We start from the raw sequence: 21,736 nt of genomic DNA, 5'->3' as shown, positions 1-21,736 counted from the left end.
CCTGACAACATACTATTTAAAATAAGACAGCCATGAATCAGCAGAATTATAGAAAAAAGTTATTTGTATATTTATTTTATAGCTTGGCGTAGACTTCGTGTTAAAATAAATAATTATAAACACGTGTCAGTGGTTATTAATAATGTGTGGGAATAAAGCCGATTAGACATTTTGTGTCCCTGAAGGTGAGCTCGTGATCTGCTACAGTTTGTATAGTTTTTAACGGTGCAGGTCGTGATCGTTCCCGTGCTTCGGGGGCCTCGTGTCATGCGTGTCATGCCCTTTTAAGAAAACGGGACTCCGCTCGCTGTGACGTCTGCGGCGCGCACGGACTGACACTTGCGGAGCGGCGATAGAGACAGACAGCGAGCCACAGACGGTAAGTACTCACACAGCTAACTTTACCGCGCTCAAACCACTTGTCTTGTGACAGCTTGTTGCGTTCGAACCGGCGGCTCCGTGTGTGGACGAGTCGAGGCTTGTAGCTTCGGTTTGACCACGGTTATAAATGTTTGTAAGTGGGAGTCTGGAGTGAGCACTCCCATTTTAGCAAAGGCCAGGCGGAAGGGCAGGTAACGTTAGCCCAGCGCCTGTTGGAGGCTCTGCCGGGGACATGCACCGCATGCGAACCTAATGCATGCCACGCCTGGTTGAGCGTAGTTCAGTTTTAAATCACGTCGCTGTGTGATTCCGACAAGTTGGCTGCGTTTTTGGTGTTAAACCCAGTCGAAGAGCATGTCGGCTAGTTAGCTTCCCTTGCTAACGAGCTGCGGCTAGCGGTTAGTGAAGGCAGTTTAAGCTAGCTAGTTAGCGCCATCCTGCTAACAAGCTAAAGCTAGCTAGTTAGCGGTGTTCGGCTAACAAGCTTGATAACGGTACTTATGACAGCTGGGCGGTTTAAAGATAGTTGGTTTGTTGACGGACAGTTGCGGGCTTAACTCGCCTGGATAATAGCCTGCTAATCAGTCTGTCTGTCAATCAAAAATGTACATACACAGTAATTTCATATGTCCTCTTTCCACTAACACGAGCTAGTACCAGACGATAAATAGAACTCCATAACAAAACCAGACATTACAAATATATATATATATATATATATATAAACCCATTTAAAATCAATTACGATACTTAAGATTTTAATAGTCGGATATTGTTTACATTAAGGAACTGACGAGTACCTAAATTATTGTTAAACTCCAGTCTTGACTTTATTTTTGCAATGTAGTTCATTATGCAAGTGGAACAGTGACTTTTCCACATCCCAAGCTCTAAACCTTAAATAGTATCAGGAAGTAAGAAAACGCTCAATATAGCAGTGTTTACAGTAAACTAAGGGAAACACAAACCCTCAAGTCAATTTTGAACAGGAAGTAAATGATTAGAGAAACCTATTTCAAAAACCTTACTATCTTTAAAACACGTACAGTAACTAAACTTGGGCAAATGTAACACTTATTACTACTACCGAAGAGCCACAGTATTTTAGTCATGTTGTTGTGTTAGTAGTATATGTAATTTACCTCAGCAAACATAGACTGTTTGTATTTGCCTTGTGATGAGATACATTATTGTAGCAAGAAATCCAGTTTTAAGCAGCTTTAAACAATTTGATTGCAATTTTATGACAGTCAGGCACTGTTTTTCTTTATGTAGGGGTAATTTATTCACTGTAAACTTAGAATATGCCAAAGGAAATCAAATAAATTACATTCACTGCTGATTGGAGCTAATAGATGATGTAGAATGAATTCAAGGGAAACATATTTGAATTCCAATAAATGATTTCCCAACGCCTTAGTTTGAATTGAGTTTGTCTGTGACCCATATGGGTGGAATTGTTGGCTTCAGCTCTGCGTTGAAGTCAGCCACAAACTGGAACAACTTGGCATGACCTGCAGAAACAAACATATGCTACAGCCAAGAGCAACTTGGATACATTCACAATCGCAGTGACATAACCATGTGATAGTTTTCAGTTTATTATGCTTCAGCATTTAAATTGTTGGGTTTTTAAGGGTATTTTTAAAGAATATTTTACTGATAGAAAAGGTGTGGGCTATGAAATAATAATAATAATAATAATAAAAAGAACATCCGGCCAGATTGATGACAGCTGATTCTGATGAATTGGAAAGGGAAAGTCGGCACTTCTTATTGGCCAATGCACAGATAATGGTATTAAAATTAATTTAAAATGTGGCATTTTATTGAACAAGGGTTCGTGTAGGCAATAGATTTGATTGAGTCTGTTCAAAATAAAAGCTTTAGGTGAAAATAAAAACATGTTCTTGTGACTTTTGTGATTGTCGACAATACACATATTACAAAAATGAATGTTGCATTTCTTATTTTTCCTCTATTTGACTGTCATATTGAGGTTTTTGTCACTCTGTTGCCTAAAGATCATTTGTCTTGTCTTTGTCCTAAATTAAAGAACTGTTAGTGAGGGTTTAGAAATGTAAGTAAGCACGGATGAGAGTCTTGAACAGGAACCGAGACTGGAAGAGGTTTATTCTAGTTGGCAGCTTCTTTTCCATCTTATCAGCATAAAGTCCCTCATGTTTAGAAAGAGGAAGTAGTTTCACATCAGAAACCCAGCTTCACGGATGCATTGGACTGTCGGAGTCACACGTCTTTGTTAGAATTGAGTCGCATCAAAATTTAGCTCTGACTCGGAGACATTCCTGATAGTAGCAGCAAATATAGAAGAGATCAAAAAAGAGGTAAATATTGGGATATTATTTCATTTTTATGTCAATCGTTTAGAGATTAGTTTAAGTGTGGGTGCAGGGTTGCAAATATAAGCCCTCAATGTAGAAAATGCCAAAAACATACTGTATGATTTGGTTTGTCAAAGTGTTAATAATAAAACAAAGTTATCCCTGTTTTTATTACATCTTTTGAATCTGTCTTCGTGGATTTTATAGGCCTGTAAAAAAATTTGCTCTTTTAGGAGTTTTTTTTTTTTAGGCTAATCTTTGGTAACTTGAGACTAAATTTGGTAAACTTCATTCCTATTCATCTATTTAATAAATAATCAGCTAGTTAAGGCTTCGTGATAACAAATTTGATCCTTACAGTTACAATGAAAGCAGGATTTAATTTGATAGTGTTTTAGAATTGTCAATATCCTTTCAAGGATTTCTTCATGATGCTCTTGATAAAAGTATTTCTTCTTAAGTTGTCGTTACTGTATGTTACAAATATGCATATATGGTTTGGTGAGAGTGTTCACTTAAGCAGCGGATGTAGCATCCAACATTGGTTGGAAGATAGGGGGGGCACCTGTCAATCATCTCCTTTCACCGTCTCTGTTGCTCTGACAGTTGAATTCTTCTCAGCAGCTCAGGAAATAGAAGTTCTCTGATATTAGTGAACTGTGACTGCTCCTTCAAATTTATTTCTGTGGTTTATTCAAACACGCTGCAAGTCTTGGCTCCCGTCTCTACCTAATCCAATCTCCAGCCTTAGATGGAGACATACCTTTGGCTGCAGAGGGTTAGTGATGTCATGGAAGAGCCTGTTTTTTTTTTGTTGTATTTGGATTTCCCTTATTTGCTTTGGTTACTGAGAGACCAGAGGAACAGCAGCGGTGTGAATATTTTGTAAAAATGATGAGATGTGACTGTAGGGTAAATGCTGTAAACACAAAGATTTTGTTTTTAAAGGCTCATGGCCTGAAATGGTCTGGGCATAAATGTTTTTGTGTGTAAGATAAATGAGAGGACTTAACTATATGTATTTTTCTTGGTGAGAAAACGTTTTTCCTAGAGTTTGTTAATAGGAACATTTCCTTTTTGGTTTCTATTATTATTAAAGCTGTTTTGTACTTTTTTTTTTTTTTTTTTTTTTAATGAAGAACTTTTGTCTGTAGTACTGTATATATTGTCAGACATACAAAATAATGAAACTATTCAATTTACAAGATGCATCATTTACTTACAGAAAATCACAAGATGCATGCATTTTTTAGTATGAAGTCATCACCGATAATGTCAAAAAAAAAAGGCATATTGCTCTTGCCTCATATTACACGTCATGGTTGGTCTTTTTGAAAGTCTTTGATTTGGTTGCATTTCTCAATGTTTTCCCATGGTTTTGTTAAAAAAAAAAAAAAAATAGAATTATGGGTACAGCATGAATGCTGTAAAACCATAAAAATGCATAACACGTCCCAGTCCTCTCCCTGTAAGATTTGTCTTTGTGTGAAAGAGGGCTTTGAAAAAACAAACAATGCTGTAAGTATTAATAGAAAAATATCCATCTTGGTGTTAAAGTAACATTTGTTGCGTTGTCCATTGGCTAACGTCTTTTTCTGGCTGAAATTGTGGTGGAGATGGTACCAGCCTGATCATACGCATTATGTATCTATTGGACTTTTGTATCATAGGGGTCCTAAAATGTGATAGAAGAAAATTACAATCATCACATTGAATTTCAAGCATATTTAATTTGTTGGGTAGAAATTTAAGGTGTTCCGCATTTAATTAAAAATGACATGAGAGCCTTGTGTTCATAGTTAAATTGCTATCTACTTTTTAAAGGGCTGGGTCAGTGTAATGACATTGTAGATGGAGTAATATGACATTTTTTGTAAGATTTCAAATTAAATTTTACTGTAACTCCGCAAAAACATTTACACACAAAATCAAAATGAATCTCAATCTGAATAGGATGTGCTACTTATTCTCATTGTTTGTTCAGTGTCCTTTGACCCTGTTTGGGACTTCAGCCCAATGGATGGAGACCTGCAAGATTTGATCAAAGCTCAGTATCTGTTTACTAACCTTGTCCTTAATACTAGACATATGAACTGTCACTGAGTAGCTCCTATAATACTTTCAGTTCTGCTCTGACCACAATACCATATATTTTCTTGTATCACTCAACATGTCCTTTTTTTTTTTAAAGGAGTCGTAAGTTTCTTGTCGACTCATCTCATTGATTGCACAGGATTGGCTCTTAATGCAGCTCGTTACTGGATTGTTTATTACACAAAGCACTAATGCACTGTTTATGCACATGTTAACTTCAAAACAAATGTGGTGGAGGGATATGGGGACAATGTGACAAATAAACATTTTGCTGCTCTTTTTTGTTTTCTTTCCTTCTGCTAAATTTGTTTAAGTGAAATTGGTGCTCTGTTTGCACATCACCTCCAGAGTAGTGGAATACTGTAATTGTAAGAACAAATGATGTCCACCTTGTGCAGTGCTGGTTAGAAAGAAAAACCTGTTTTCAGGACACAAAAGGCAGGAGTATCACAACATTAGGTCGAAGTGGCAAATCTCAGTTTGAATGGAGGTTAAACCCTAGACAAATTTAAGCAGGGGTGGCCACATGTGCATTTTGAATGCAGGAAAACATCAGTATCCATGCTACAGCTATAATGATGACGATGATGATTTGAGTCAACTCCCTCTATGATGTAGTTCAGTATTTGCACAATGTCTATTGTCATTTCCCTCTGCCTTTTGTTTAAAATAGTACATGACACCATCTGGTTTACATGAGTGAGTCAATGCAGAAGACGCTTTATATGAATATCTAACAGATCTATGCATCATCATTAGGGATGTAACAATTCACTCAACTCCCGATACGATTCGATTCACGATACTGGGTTCACGATAAGATTCTCTCACGATTTTTTTTTACAAAATGCGACTGCAGACAAATTTTTTTTTTTTGGGGAAAAAAACTAGAAAATATGGTACTATTTTCCTTTGATTTTTCATTGTCAAAAGAATTCCTTGATAAACTATTCAAAACAATGCAATTTAACTAAAAATAAATCTTGAATGAAATAAATAAAGGAATAATACAAATGAAGATGAAGCCTATTAATTTAAATTATGGTTCTATAACAAACAATGCAAAACTGCATAATAGTTATTTTTCTTTTTAAAAGTGCAACTGAAAATGTATTTTGTGTCTTAACAATTGGACTTTAAAAAATAAAATAAAAAAAACCGTGATTGCAATAATTTACGTCATATTTGTTTGGACCAGCAGAGGGCGCTGGTAATACAGTGGTCGGTTGGCATGCAGATATCTTTCAGTGAAGAAGGGAAGCTATGCTAGCAGACAGAGCTAATAGAAAAACGTGACTTTTACAGATATTCAAGTAATATTACAGATATTCTTTCGGTGCTAAAGGGGTAATGAATCATTTATTAACATATTTAAGAGTAGAAGGCAGCCAGACAGAAAGTATTAGCAGACTCCGCCTACACTTGTGGATAGCGCCCTCTGCTGGTTAAAAAAAGTACTGCGATTCAATTTTCAGAAAATTGTTGTCAACCGTGATACCTATGAATCGATTTTTAACTGCCTTACGATTAATCGTTACATCCCTAATCATCATCCCTTCGGTTGCCCCACACTCATTCACTTCACAGCTGGTTTGTATTAAGAGTAGAGGTCACATAGTCTTCACCTCCTCCACCCTGAAGCAGCTCCTCTTATGGGTGTTCCCTTCATTGTTGTGCTGCTTCTTGTCCATAACCTTCAGGAATGACTACAATCTTTTCCTTCTGGAATGGAAAAACATGGAGGGATGAGTGAGGAAAGCACCTTTTAGTTTGAAAACAAAGTTTCCCTCTGTAGTACCAATTTGTTGGTTGAATTCTCTTTTTGAATTGTCTAACTTTGTCCACATTTGTTTTGTTTTTTTTTCTGTGTCCAGTGCAGACTGTTGGGCTTTCCAGAAAACCAATTCCGCCATGCGTGAATACAAGCTAGTGGTGTTAGGCTCTGGAGGTGTGGGCAAATCGGCTCTGGTGAGTAAACCTTCCTAAACATCTGTCTTAAGGAAGCACTCCTGCTGCTTGTTTCCTATATATTTGGTGTATAATTGTCAATGAAACAGCAAGGAAACTTTTTGTGAGCTTCTGGAGGAAGCTCACAAAAACTAAGTCAAACCAGGGAAGCTTATTTTTGTCTTAAGACTACACTGTTGTCATTTCCAGTTGTTTCTTACCAATTTTGTTCTTTAAGGTGAGGCAAATCGAATTTTGTAGCCTCATTTAACAACAAGGCTTCCAAAACACTTTAAAAGTCAGATGCCATGTTTTTGCTTGTTCTTAATTGCCATAAAACCCACAGCAATCTAACTGTTTAGTTTTAATTGGTTTTTACATTTCATTATAAACTAAATAAATGCATGAACAATTAGACATTAAGATTACCTGCCAAATATTTTGTACCAGTAGGTTTCCCATTCCCACAGACTTATTTATTAATTTATTAGTTTTATACTTTCTACTGTCACTAGTGAATTTTGGCCCATTTTTGGAATCTTTGACTACATCTGATGGATTATGAATCAGTGCAGGTCACTAATGACACATGTGGTCCTTATCAAACTCATTACACGCTTCATGGTTGTCTATTTTTCTTGCTTATAACATGTGTTTTGAAGGAAACGCCCCACTACTGATCAAGAAATCTCAGTGCTACTCACTTCACTTATCTAATAACATGAGTGAAGTATGAAATGTTGGGTTCCCTGCTGGGTTTGTTTTGTCCAGGTATTGAAGTGGTGATAATCTGTCAAACTGACAGGATTAACATACTTTCTATCAAGTTACTCCTACTCCTGATGGAAAACTGTTGCCCTAAAGCACAATGCTTTCCCAATTTAGTGCAGCAGATTAGTAAAAAAAAATTTCACTTTGGTGTAAAAGCATGACATTTGACACAGATACTCTCTAAGGGCCACTATTTTGGAAAAAGGCATTGGCGACTCAAAAATACAATATGCTATTGCTATTCAATGGTTATTATATTACCAAAAAATACTCGGATCGGGCCAAACAAGGACCAGATCCGAGCATTTTTGGATTTTTCCCAAGTTTTTTGAGGCAATTAAGTGTTTCACCTCTAGTGGGTGCAGTCCTGACTGGGGGGCGATGCGCATATTCAAACTCGGGAAGACCAGACCTTTCCGCTGACACCTCGTTTAGCCCGATCAGAGTATTCTTTGGTTATATAATAACAATTGAACAGCAATGTCAGCCATCTTGAAAAATAGCCACCATATTGAATTTTTGAGTGGCCAGTGCCTTTTTCTGAAATAGTGGCCCTTAGAGAGTATCTGTGTCAAATTTCATGCTTTTATACCAAAGTGAATGATTTTCTTGACACATGCAATTAATCTGCTGCACTACTTTTAAGTAAAATATATTAATGTGGCCGTAGTCCTACTGGTGGACTGGTCAGTCTCACCTTCATAAATATCCTTTCTCCAGATGTATTCCTTGTTTTGACTCTGAAAAAGACAGTACTAGGAGACGCATGGTGCTTTAACAATATTTCATGCTCATGCTGTGTTTCTTTGTCATTTATGCCACATTTCTAAATCCAGCTTTCTCTGTGCCTTCTTTAGACAGTTCAATTTGTACAGGGAATCTTTGTGGAAAAATATGACCCTACAATAGAAGACTCGTACAGAAAGGTAAGTGTCCTGTGAAGGGGACAGAGAGGCCAATGTTCTTTCAAATAAAAAAAAAAAAAAAAGACATTTGCAGTGCATACTTGTTTTCTTACTTTACTCACAGTTTTTATCCCCTTGAATGTAAGCCCTTGAGAACATCACTGTTTAAAGCATTGAGCTGTTGTGTTAAGTTTCACTCAGTCCATTAACATGAGTTCTTTCCCTCCATCTTTCCAGCAAGTGGAAGTAGATGGGCAACAATGTATGCTTGAAATTCTCGACACAGCCGGCACAGTAAGTGAACGCCATGCAGCAGACAGCATTGCCGTCACTTAGCTTTACTCTGCATCACAATAAACAATCTTGGGAGTCTGTATCTTCTAAATAGTTACTTATTTTCAGCAAATAACCAAAATATCTCAATGAATTTTTGAAGATGCCAACCAGGTGAATAGTCAATGTAATAGGATTACTTGTAATTAGTACTATAGCAAAGGTCCATATGGGTAGATGCTGAAGGAACTCTGTCCATTGGCTACAACAATGACAAATGAACCTTCCAACTACTTAGGTTTTTTACAATACCACACAGATACTTTATAGTGACTGTAAAAAAAAAAAAAGAATGCAGTGTAAATTGCCCTCTGCTGCATAGGTTGGTGTAGGCTTTTGCCTTTTGTTTTGAAAAATCTTCAGTTACTTTGCAGGGGAAGATTTTTCAAAGCTTGAATTTAGTCAAACATGAACACATTTCAACACTAATAAGTAGTACATTTTGATCAATTATTTTTAAATTAGTGTTGACTCAGCATTTTAAATGCATTTGGTTGGATAAACCTTGTTTACCATAAATACTTCTTAAGCAATGTAGCACATTTCTTTTGCAGAATATGGAGATGCATTATAGGCAGTGGATCAGGTGGTAGATTGGATTATTTTTTGATTGCATGGCTTGATTGCAGGATACTTTCAGGGTTACACTGCATGTGTGAATAGTTAACTGTTACTGACAATGTAAAGCTCTTTCATTCTGCTGTAAAGCACTTTGTACATAACAGTACATGCACCATTTTAGTTCTAACTTTTAAAGTGCAAATATGAGTTCAGTATCTCTGAGCAGAAGATAAAAACTGTTAGGATGTATTCCAGCTCTGATGGTCTGTCTCTCTTTGTTCCACGTCTACAGGAACAGTTCACAGCAATGAGGGACTTGTACATGAAGAACGGCCAAGGCTTTGCCCTGGTATACTCAATAACAGCACAGTCCACCTTCAATGACCTCCAGGACCTGAGAGAACAGATTTTACGAGTAAAGGACACAGAGGATGTAAGTTGTTGCTTTCTACTCGGACTCCATTTTTAACACTGAAGTACAGTTGTGTTGAAAGCACAGCAGGCCCGTGGGCTCAGCTTCCTACGTTGTGGAGGAACCTTTTCACATTTTCCCATGGTAACTGTTGCAACACTCGGTAGAGATTTAAAAACCACTTTATTAAAGAGATACTCATCCCAAATTAACAAGAGCTCAACTGAAAGACAATTAGAGGTAACCTTTTACTAGTAGGGATGAGACGTGATTTAGAAGCTGCATATGTAATAAAAAGCACTGTAAACAGCTTGAGTGCATTCATGTGATGGACTATGTATCACTTTAAGCAATCATATTTAATATGTTTGAATAATTCATCATTTTTTCACACATTACTGAGCTGAGATGCCAGTAGAAGGTATGGAATATCTTCAGGAATGAAGTTAAAGTATTAGCATTTATTTTTCACACTTTGAGTTTTTAGACAATTTTTGTCCATCATAAGCAAAATAATTACAGTAGTTTTAATGTTATCCTGGTTTGGTGTTTATAAATGGTAATTTGTCATTTATCTCTGTAATTAGTTGGGAGACTGTTGGGATGAGTAATCCCATCATCCTCTTTCTGGTGAATTTGATCTGAGATGCCCTTTTTTGGTGTTCTCTGGAAGGACCAAGTGTTACCATAAGCCACTCTGCAGCTCCCCCCCACCCATCCATCTTACGCCTTTTTTCCTTCCCCAACTATCTGCAAAGTCTCTGTCTGATGCAGAGGTTTGAATTCACTCCACTCTTCTGCCAATACACTCTTTGCTTTTTCTGTCTGTTGCTTTAGGTTTTCCTTTCATTTAGGATGAATAACTATATATGGTAATCTTCTAGGACAGCAATTCTCAACTGGTGGGTCGGGACCCAAAAGTGGGTCACGGACTTGCACTGGGTGGGTCACGGACAGCTGGTCAAAAATAAATAAATACTTAATCTCTCTCAAATTTCACTTGTCTTTAATTTTGGAAGAAACTTTTATTTTGACAGGTATGCTGTGAAATGCATGTTGCACACAAATATTTAGATTTAGGTTTTAAAAAAGAATAGATGTGTGTTTAACAGCTATTTTTGAAAAACTAAACTTGGTTGGTTGAACTCTTTAAAAAAAAAAAAAAAAAAGAAAAGTGGGGTGCGATTTAATGACCATGGCAAAATGTGGGTCCCAGGATGAGACCGGTTGAGAACCCCTCTTCTAGGATGTGCTACTTCTCATCAAATCAAAATGGAAATGATTGATATATCTATTTGATTATTTCTATTTTAAGCAGGAAACTTCCAAACTTAGAGCTATTAGTCTGTCGTTGCTACTGTAGAGCTGTTAAAGCTCTACATCTGTTAAGAGCTGTTGCGCTCCATTTACTGCATAGCTGGCAAAATGTACATACGCACTCAATAAAGCTAAAGTCAATGAAATGCTCTTTTATGGCCTATTCATTTAGGCCCAGCAGGTCACTAATGCAGTGAGCAGAGCAGATAGCAGTTGGCTAAAAGCTTGTTTGCTTTACGTTCTTCCAGAGTTCTTATGGAAGCGAGGGGGTCTTATGACTGTTCAGGGCCATCTCCGTCTACACTTGTGTGACTCTGATAGCGCTAATGCCTGACTCCCTGCGTGTGACTCATTGCTTCATCTGGAGGGCCCGGCTCCATTCATTAGTTATTCTATACACTCCTCCTGTCTCCTTGCAACCCAATCTCTAGCATGCCATTGTGGGCGAGATGAGACCTGTCTGTAACACGTTTACCAGTGTCTGAACAGATTCTTTGTGGGTTGTGTGGATTTGCTGCCTCATGTTCTACTGACATTGAGCATTTTTCTCTCCTCTGCATGCCTTCATCCTTCCACACACATCACCCTTTTTAGTTACCCATGCTTGGCTCGGGAGTTTGTGTTAGGATGGCACACCAGAAGTTCTCCCAGGACCCCCGGGGGCAATGTTGCCCAGCAATCTACTGTGAGAGCTTGTTTGGATATCAAACATCATGCTACAACCTCTGTGGGGTTAATGTAATCATTTGTTTCCTGTCATCTGCTATATGGAGAGGGTCGAAGATGGGAAGGTTTGGGACTGCCAAAGATAGGTGGTCTCTAGGTTAATATCCTCCTGAGACCAGGCAATGCATTTTAGTCCTTTGTGGGGGACATCAGTCTGCACTCTCTCAGTCCAGAACTATTTATTTTATCAACTGCAATCTTACTGTACTGTCAAGAGGACATCCTGGCCTTTCCGGTGTGTGGTTGTGGCTAAATTAACACATGAATTGTCTTTCCAAAATGGCTGGTGTCTCAGCTTCCTCATTTTTTGAGACCAAGGGTTATCTTGGTTAAATGATCATTTTTCTTGATGATATAATGCTAATGTTGTGCATAATGAAATAATTACTACAATTTAATTTTATCCAAAGCAACGTCTAACACATGCAGTTAGGGTTTAGGGACTTGCTCAACATCCCACAGTGATAGACCAGTTTGGATTAGAACCAGTGATTACAGCCTGCTTCCTTAACTGTTACCCCACCACCCCAGGGCTTGAACCCATGACCTTTGTGAGATGATGTTTCATAAAAGTTAATGTTTAGTGTTTAAATGTTTCTCTCATCTAACTGTTGTAATGTTAATGAAATGTAGACAATTAATAAAAGATAATACTTTTCATTGCATTTTAAAGTTCAATTTTGATTAAACCCAATGTCCACTACAAAGGACAGATGATAAATGCAAAAGTAAAAATATTTCTGAGAACATTTTCATTGCAAAATGTTTTCTTTAACCTGAAGACTCAGTATGTTAAAAATAAAAAAATGAATTTATGAACCATTTTTTCTTCAGGATCTCAGGAGGATATTTGCCATGAATAGCAGCCCCATGAATTATTAGTATCGGTTAAGATATTATCTTAACTATTATCTAATCTTTTCTAGTCCTGAGGAAAAGTAAAATCAGGATTTCCTGTGCAAAGGTTTATTTTCTGCAAGAAGAAAAATCAGTGATTGTTGTACTTTTCACTAGCTGGCTTTTTGTTGCAAAGCTTGACAAATGCTAGTATCCTGTTATTTCTGAGACAAAATGTGGAACCAATCTTCTCAGTCATTTATTTGTGTTGCTTAATGGTATTTTAGAGGTTACTCAAGAAAAGATCTAAATATACCATAAACTATTCATGCAAATATGGTGCTATTCCGGAGAGCAGCCAGAAAATTTCCAGCAGAAATGTTAGCGAACATTCAGGAAGGAAAGCGATGTTATCCTGTCAGGGCGGGGCTGCCATAACTTCCTCAGAGTTAGCGTTGTCCCTAGATAGCTGCTCAGGAAGCAGCAGGCAGGATGAGACGCATCACGACACCCTGACGGCTGTGGCTCTGTCCGCTGTAGCTGCAGGGACTGAAGTTTCCCCAGTTTGTTTTTTCTCTTCCTCACTGTTTTCTGACCTTGGCTGTTTTTATAATATGTCCGAGGACACAAAAGCAGAAGTGTCACGTTTGGCTTAACAACGAAACCTGTAAAGTGCAGCTGGTTGGGAATCTCTAACGAGACATGTATTCTTCACTATGACTCTATGGGAAAATTGCTAAAACAGATAATGTTTAGAATTGTAACTAAAATATGGTGGCTTTTCTTTTCTAATTGCACAGGCTAGTTGAGAGAAAAAAAGTAACTTAACAAACGCATTCTGATTCCTACAATTACACATTCTGGAATGCCTAAAATTACTCCCCACTCGAGCTCTAAGAGGACATTTATAACTTGTGGACTTGTTAAAACTATTGTTCTGTTACTGAATCATCAAGAAAATTGGACGCCCTTGTTTTCAATGTCCTCAGTTAAAATAAATGTGTGAAGGCAGGTCTGTAATGTTAGTTCTGTTTTTAAAGGGGTAGTTAATGAAAATGGATTATATTTAAAGACATTTTCTTCACATTGTGTAATGTCCTGTTTCTATTTGCAGCTGTAACAATTAACATACCTCCTCTGAGATTCATAACTCTGGCCCATTTTTTTTTCCTCACCACCATATTCTTTATTTTATTAATTTGTTTATTTGTAAAGTGACCATGTTCAAGAGTTAGCGTAAAGCTAATTTACATCTGCGGGCCCTTGGCAGGTCACAATTAATTTTATTTCAGACAATTTTAACAACAATTTTAATTCCAAAAGGAAAAAGTAAGTAAATGAAACAATTAAGGAAGCAACAAAAAATAATTCTTCGTTCAGGATGAAGTTTACACTTATTTTATTCCTGCCCCTTAATAAAAATGTACCTGTTGTCCCCATCATTGTCGTCTGTAACATCATGATTGTTTTTAACATTATAAATGACTAGTTGTGGTATTATATCATTGTCATCATTATTCCCAGCATCATGAACTCATCACATTATTGAAACAATTCTACTTATCACTATTAACTCAAACATTATACTATTAATTATTAGTACAGAAAGGACCATTTAAACATCAGTTATAAAATATCAAAGAGAAAATACAATAATCATTTTTGTATAACTTTTTTACACCACAATGTGGTTTGATCTGTTAATTCTGATTTATGTGATTAGAAATGGCTTTTAGTTTTATCCTTGATGAATTTAAAACTAATTTGTCTGTTAATGTCACACGCTGATGTTTGTTTATCCAGGTCTAGCTAGGGTTCACTATGGAGTAAGTGCATAAAAGGACGAATGGACAATCACCTGCTCAAACAGACTCCTGTTAACATAGCATACATGTTCTAGACTGAGAAGAATCAAAGTACCCAGAGGATATCTACACATGTTTTTTCATATTCTTTAAAGTTTATTTGATAAGGGACAATGTAGGCTATATCGAGCATAAATATTTCCCTGTACCAGATGTTAGCTTGGAGCTCATTTCAACTGTAGGCCACTCTTTATGCATCACTTTGTTTCATACTCATGTCTTGTCCTCAGGTGCCAATGATCTTGGTGGGGAACAAGTGTGACTTGGAGGATGAGCGTGTGGTGGGGAAGGAGCAGGGCCAGAACCTCGCCAGACAGTGGAACCACTGTGCCTTTTTAGAGTCCTCCGCTAAGTCAAAGATCAACGTCCTCGATGTGAGTGCAAACATACACTGATGGCAACCAAACCACAAGCTGTTTAAAATGCTTCCTGAAGAATGTTTTTGATTGTAATTAAATAGTGTTTAATTTATTACATCTAAGTCCACCTGATTGTCTGAGGTCAACTGTAACTGTAAAAAAATTGTTGAAATTGTTTGACTTTATTGATGAAGCATGAATATTTTGAATCACTCCTTTTTAATATTTTCTGTCTGTTCTCAGATTTTCTATGACCTGGTCAGACAGATAAATAGAAAAACGCCAGTGGAAAAGAAGAAGGCAAAAAAGAAATCCAACTGTGTCCTGCTTTAAAGACCCCAGTCCCCTACAGATGCTGCAGCAGCTCTGAGCCAGGTGTGTGTGTGTGTATGTGTTTGTCATGATTCATGAAGCGCGCTGTCGGACTAGCTAATGTTCAGTCTCAGATGATGATGATGATGATGTACTTTGTTTCACTGAGCGGTATTACTAATTTGTTGCTGCTGCTGCTGGGGCAAGTCAAACACAGTCAGTGTCAACAAAGGGTTACTGGTGCCTTAAAGCAGCCTGTGCTCAAAGACTATTGGTGGGAGAATGGACTTGCAAAGAAGGCCCTCTTTAGGTGTCTCTGGGTATGATGGAACACAGAATTAAAAACACAAATTGTACTAAAACTAGAGTATTTCCCAGATTTCTTCAGTTCAGGAAAATGTATTATTTACTTGTGAGTCTAGCGGTTCACTCTCTAGCTGTAGTTTAATTAATTTGATGCCACAGCACAATGAACATCTTGCTAAGATGCGTTTTGTTATTCTTAGTTGTAGTAGACCAGTTATCTTTGCACAAGGAAGGTGGTTTTACTGAAATAGTTATGTTACGTGGCAGTAGTTGTCATTTAATTAATTTGCACTGTATGGTATTTTCCTCATTGGAAGAAAAAAAAAAGAAAATGTTTTAAACCAGCTTTTTGTGCCATTGGAGAGGAAAAAAAGCTTAAATTAACCCAAACGTGTTGCATAATTCCTGGAGCAAGAACAGCAAAGGCAGGCTAAAATAGTCCAGCACCAGACAATGTAACTTACGTGGCAATAGAAGAGAAGTATATCTGTGTCAAACACAATGCCCGGGGGCCAAATCCAGCCCTTTAGAGCATCCAATTCGGCCTGCAGCAGAAAGCAAAAAAAAGTCAGAGAAACCATGAATCATTGTGTAAATTACCAACTAATTCAGTTGTAGAAATCTCCAAATTAATAAAATATTAACAGGGTTCACATTTTGCCCATGCTTGTATTACATGGCAGACAATTTTAATCTCAAATTGTTTAGAAGCGAATTGCAGGATTTGGGAAAAAATGTGAAGTTCTTTAATTACACCACAAAATTTCCCCAAATTACATGAAATGGGTCACAAAATCAAATAGATTTCAGTCCCTGCAGAATCTTTACTTAATCTGTCACTTATTGCTTTGATTATCAGTGATAGTATTTATAGTTAAAGTATAGTTAAAGTGCAAACTAGAGCACAATAATGATTAAATTACTAATGTTTCCGCCAAAAATCTGCGGCCCACTTTAGATAAACTTCTCCGTATTTGGCCCCTGAAATAAAATGAGGTTGACACCCCAGCTCTAAATGATTGTTTAATTTTAAGGATAATGTATTGGTGACAAAAATGTCAAATAAAAGCTTACCTGTCTGTAGTTGTGTTATTAGAGGGAATAGATCTTTAGTTGTAGTTGTAAAACTAGGGTGAAAAAAGCAATCAGATCTAATTTTTTACCTGACCTTAAGGGACCTAGAATGGGAAAAGAACTCATAACCTATGACCTTAGTCGGTGCCATTGTGTCAAGCTCAGCTAATGGGGATGTAAAGCTCCCCTCCAGGTTCCCTCTCTAAATCCATCTGTGTTGGTCAGTCAGTGAAGGTCCAATGTGCTGTGAGGTCAGTCACATACAGACCAATGAAGCAGCACTAATGGGATTTCAGCCTGTTCCACTGCTCCCAACAAACCACAGAGGGAAGAGAAAGCTATAGGCCCAATCACTTTATTATCCCCCACCACAAAGTGTGGGGGGGGGGTATAGGTTTGAGGTCCGTGCGTCCATCTGTGCGAGTTAAAAGCTTTTCTCACAAACTGTTTAAGATGGGATAACCAAATTTGTTGTGTGGCTTCAGGGTATCCATACCTTGATGGAGTTTAGAAAAAAATAATTGCGCGCTTTTCATTTCTGGAGTTATTGCCCTTGTTCTATTTTTTTTACTCTGACAGCTTTTCTCACAAACTGTTTAAGATAGGATAACCAAATTTGGTGTGTGGCTTCAAGGCATCAATACCTTGATGGAGTTCGAAAATGAGAAGCGCGCAATTCTTTTTTCCGGAGTTCTTGCCCTTGTTCCGTTTTTTTTTTTTTTTTGTTTTTACTCTGTTCAAGGTATCTTCAAAGGGGACAGCTTTTCATAGAAACCGTTTGAGATAGGTAGTAATTTTATATTCTGATGGAATCTTTTCTTATTTATACATCTAAGTTCTTAGACTTAAGACATTTAGGAAAAGGTTGTGGGTTATGACGACCAATTTGGCATGGGATGTTGATGACTGTCTTCTTGTTAGCTTTATTTTAGTAATAAAGTTTTAGTTTAGCATTTATGCACATTTTGTGTCACTCCTTAAATGCTAATTGGATCAGATTTGGGTTTTGTTGTTTAAACAAGTGTTTAAAAAACCAAACTAAAAACGGTTCTATTCTTTTCACCACTTGAGCTGTTAAACCAGCAGGTGACCTTTTACTGTTTGAATCACGCTGCAGTAAGTTTGATGTGGCTTCATGTTTTATCACTGCTACAGAGTACTTTACCAAGAGGGTTTATAGAGTCAGTAATTAGAGTTGGAGTTGTTTTATCAGACTTTGATGTTTGACCACAAAATAGGAATAGGTTGTTTAAATCTTGGCAGAAATGTACATTAGCTGGAACCTATTGTATTATGCACATATTTAATGATAGAAAGTCAGCACACATTTTCAGTTTTGGATGTGAATCCTCTGCATTGGCTTAGCGTCTTTGGATGTTTGCTTATCCTACTAAACAAATGGGTCTCTTAAGCATTTGGCTGGACCGGCACCTGCATACTCCAGTTTGATTGTTCCAAACATTTCACAAGAATACGCAGAACTCAGGTTGTTTTTCTAATATTACAAACACTGACTTCACTCTGCAGTTGTTTGGCGCTGGTCTTGTTGCCTTGTGCCATTTAGATAATGATACTTTGCACAGGTCACCAGTCCAACATCGATCCATTTAAACCGTAAATAAACATATTTATTAGATGAAGCCTATTAAAGCTGCTGGAGATGGACTTTTTTTTTGTCAGATAAAGATGCAGTGTTGGCGTCAGATTAATATATTAATTAATATATCAAAGATCATTTAATCAAAAAAGTTTGAAATTGCTGCTTGAAAGTTTGTTTTGGTCTCTACTCTAAACACAAAGTTTTGTGCATTGCATTGTGGGATATGGAGTCCCGTAAACAGATGCATAAAAGTCTTTTTACTTCATTCTTTCTGTGATTTCTTGTGTTTGCCCCAGAAAACTCTGCCAAAGTGACTACCCAACATGTTTCTGGTGTTTTCACACACTTAGTTGTTGCAAAACAATGGGCTGTGTTTTTTGGGTGTTGTAGAGGACAGTTTTAAAGAGAAAAAAAATAGACTTGTACACCTTGTATATTCTGCAAGAAATCCAGGTCTTCACTGAAATTTCTCTACATTTTCCCTTTATTTTGAAGGTAGAGGCTTTGATCTATTAGGTATTATTAAAGCATTATGATGTCATGATTACAGTATATGAAAATATGTGCTTACAATGGGAGTCAATGGGGCAAATTTGGTCATGAGGTTACAAAGTGCCAGTATGACGCATATTTCCTTTTTTATACACTTCCAATACACAAGACTTTGGAAAGAAAAATTAAAACATAATAGTGGCAAAATTTTATACAACTAGCCTTAAAATGACTGGAATATCAAGAGGCAAACACATAAAAACACCCAAAATGTCACCTTTGTTCACAAAGATGCTCCCAGGGTTAAATGTACGACAGTCTGCAGTTTTTTAGAAATTTGTATGTTCATGTAGTTTCACTCATCAGCCAATAGAGGGCAGTGACAGAGAGCAGATTAATGTGTAGAGTGGAGGATTTAATCTCTGAATGAATGAGTGACCATCACTGTGCTCTGTTGCAGAAATGCTGTAATGAAGAACTGTTGCCCTGATTGGAACGTGCCAGCATTCCAACAGCTCCCACCCCTCCCTCCTCCATCAGCCATAAATGGTGACTTAGCTGACTGAACTGCTCCCATCCAAGCCAGAGTGACCTCCACGAGAGCCAATAGAGAAAAAAAAGAGACCGCGAGAGAGAAGAACTCTCGTCTCTTTGCCCCCTTTTGAATTTTCCTGGGTTCTCGGTTTCAGCGTGAACTCTGAACGGACATTCTTCACTTCTACGATAACCACAAACTGATGAATATTTAAAGAAAAACACAGCAGAACATCAAGTTTAGCAAAGATAGATAAATGCATCCATGAGCCACCCTCTAGGGCGGAGAGTGGCCCACTATCAATTTTTTAAAGGGTTTAAGGAAAAAACAAAAAAAAAAAAAACAGTCTAAAGAAACCAAGAACTTGGATTCAGTATTTTTCATCTTTTTCAATATTGTCTTTGAAAAAACATGGAAGTTTGACCTCTTTAGTTGTATGATTATAAATATTCAGAAATGAGCATGAAATAAATACATCAGTTAACGCGTGTAGATGTTTTCAAGTGAAATCAAGTCGATAAGTGAGCATTTTTTTTTTTATAGCCATACACCTATTCTCATGCCTGTCATGTCAGTGATGATAGATCAAGGTCTATATGTATTATTATTTTTATTATATATATTTTTTCTTTTTTCACCCTGTTCATGGACTTCTCTTTTGCAAATATCTCTCTAATGTGACTTAATTTTATACTCGGTCACTGGGATTTCATAGCTCCCATAATATATTCTAATGCCATTTTTTTTTTTGCATCATAATGCTTCAGAAAAAAATGGGTCTTTTATAGAAGAATATGGGGGAAAATGAGGATTGATTTCTATGTCTCTTGAAGCTGAAATATATTATACTAAACCAACTCTAATGCTTCTTGTGTTTTCTGGTCCAACTGTTGCAGCTTTAATGGATTAAAATACATTTTAGTAAACAATCAACTCTTCCCCACCCCTTCCGTTGTCCCACCCTGATTCCCTCTTCCCTGTTCCCTTCCTCCTCACCGAGGTGTAACACTGCCATCTCTTTTTATATTCTCTTTTTAATAAAGTGTTTCTTACCCTTCCTTAGGCAGGGCTGGTAATTATGCAATAAAATAAATTCATTTATTTAATTGCAACAATAAAACCTGCATTGCTGTCTTAAAAAGATTGCACTTCTTGTAGTGTTGAGTTTTGACAGCATGTGCAGACAAAGAAAAAAAAAAACCATTTGAGTAAATTGATGAATTTGGTCAACGCGTTCTTGTTTATTAAAAGTGTACTAATTGTTTTGGAGAAAGTTATAACTACATTTATCTGAATGATATCCTCTGTTATCCGGGAAGTTTGTTTTTTTGTGCCATAGTATATAATTACATGAAAGATGTAAATCCTTTTTTTAATTAGAAATGAAATGTGTTTAGTGACCAAAAATGGTGGTGAAATGGGAATTTAAAAACCACAGAAATTGGTTAAAAGTTGCAAATTGGAGTAGCCCAAAACGGACGGAAAAAATAGTAAAAGGCATTAAAGTTTATATATTAGTTGGAAAAAGTTTTCTAAACTGGAAAATAATGGGCATCACAAATCATAATTTTGGTTAAGCTGGTAAAAAATAACGAAATATCGCGAAAAGTGACAATAATGGGTTAACAAATGTGCTGAAAATGTCTTAAAAGTGGAAAAAATTTGCAGAAAAGGCATTGAAATTTGATGAAGTGGCAGGAATGGGAGTCATTTAGCAAAAATGCATTAAAAGAAGCAAAAATATGGCAAGAATTATAATCGGTTAAAATATGGCAATGACTTGTTCAAAAAAATGTTCATAGTTTCTCTTCAGCGTTGCGTGTCCCTAAAAGGGATCCTGAGTTGACCCTGAGGTTGAGAACCCTTGCTGTCTCAAACGAGAACCTATATAAAATGAATGGATGCTGAAACTGAAACAGATCACCCAAAATCAAGATGGCTTGATCACATCTTTATGATGGTTTCTAGAAAGAAAAAAAACATTTGGGGTCGCCAGAAATAAATTTGCAATATAAAAATGGGGTCATGATCCAAAAAAAGGTTGCGAACCTCTGCTTTACTATGTAATGTTACATATTGAGCAGGAGTTTATTTGGGGTTACAATCAGTTAAATATAAATGATTCCTTATGATAAACATCAATGTAAAAATAAAAACAATTCAAGATATCTTTTATGAGACAGATTGGAAAACCACATCAAGATTTTTTTTTTTTTTAAATAATCAAGAATATAGTTCAATTTACAAAATATTGTATTTTGTATTAACAGTGTGAAGTAGTCCTTTTTTTATTACTTTTAATGACCACTAGGTGTCACTGTAGGAGCAAACAAATACACTGGCCACCATTACGATGACAGTGTAAGACATTTTAACCTCTTTCTGATGAGTTCACATATAGTGGACTTTCACAACATCCAGAATTTTGCCGATTACTTCTGCGTAGAAAATGGGACGTCACTGAGATTTTATGAGAAGATTCATGAAAAGGTGTCTGCATTTATTTTTTTTATTTTTTTACAATTATTCTTGTTTGATTTATAGAAAACATCAAACAACTACGATTA

General features: G+C 36.7%; 1 protein-coding gene across 4 annotated transcripts; it reads left to right on the top strand.

Moving 5' to 3' along the window:
- The first annotated feature begins 224 nt into the window (after positions 1 to 224).
- Positions 225 to 20,026, top strand: LOC114463026 (ras-related protein Rap-1A). 4 transcript variants are annotated; one of them, XM_028446243.1, is made up of 8 exons: positions 225 to 379; positions 6,692 to 6,785; positions 8,393 to 8,461; positions 8,678 to 8,734; positions 9,627 to 9,767; positions 14,722 to 14,865; positions 15,094 to 15,225; positions 19,095 to 20,026. In XM_028446243.1, the coding sequence occupies exons 2-7, from the start codon at positions 6,729 to 6,731 to the stop codon at positions 15,181 to 15,183; spliced, it is 558 nt and encodes a 185-aa protein (XP_028302044.1). In that variant the 5' UTR covers positions 225 to 379; positions 6,692 to 6,728; the 3' UTR covers positions 15,184 to 15,225; positions 19,095 to 20,026. The 4 variants fall into 4 exon arrangements, with proteins under 4 accessions (XP_028302044.1, XP_028302045.1, XP_028302046.1 ...); XM_028446244.1 differs by having other exon boundaries at positions 237 to 379; positions 6,697 to 6,785; XM_028446245.1 differs by lacking the exon at positions 225 to 379 and adding an exon at positions 2,593 to 2,726.
- Positions 20,027 to 21,736: the final 1,710 nt, after the last annotated feature.

The sequence above is a fragment of the Gouania willdenowi genome, chromosome 5 (genome assembly GCF_900634775.1).
Source record: "Gouania willdenowi chromosome 5, fGouWil2.1, whole genome shotgun sequence".
Taxonomy (NCBI): domain Eukaryota; kingdom Metazoa; phylum Chordata; class Actinopteri; order Blenniiformes; family Gobiesocidae; genus Gouania; species Gouania willdenowi.
The sequence above is the reverse complement of the archived record's forward strand: the minus strand, read 5'-3'. Positions and strand labels throughout refer to the sequence as shown.

Excerpts from the sequence above, each read along its gene's own strand:
- LOC114463026 (XM_028446243.1), top strand. The coding sequence starts at position 6,729 with ATGCGTGAATACAAGCTAGTGGTGTTAGGCTCTGGAGGTGTGGGCAAA. Across the intron at positions 9,768-14,721 it reads GAGTAAAGGACACAGAGGAT|GTGCCAATGATCTTGGTGGG; the intron begins GTAAGTTGTTGC and ends TCTTGTCCTCAG. Across the intron at positions 14,866-15,093 it reads CAAAGATCAACGTCCTCGAT|ATTTTCTATGACCTGGTCAG; the intron begins GTGAGTGCAAAC and ends GTCTGTTCTCAG.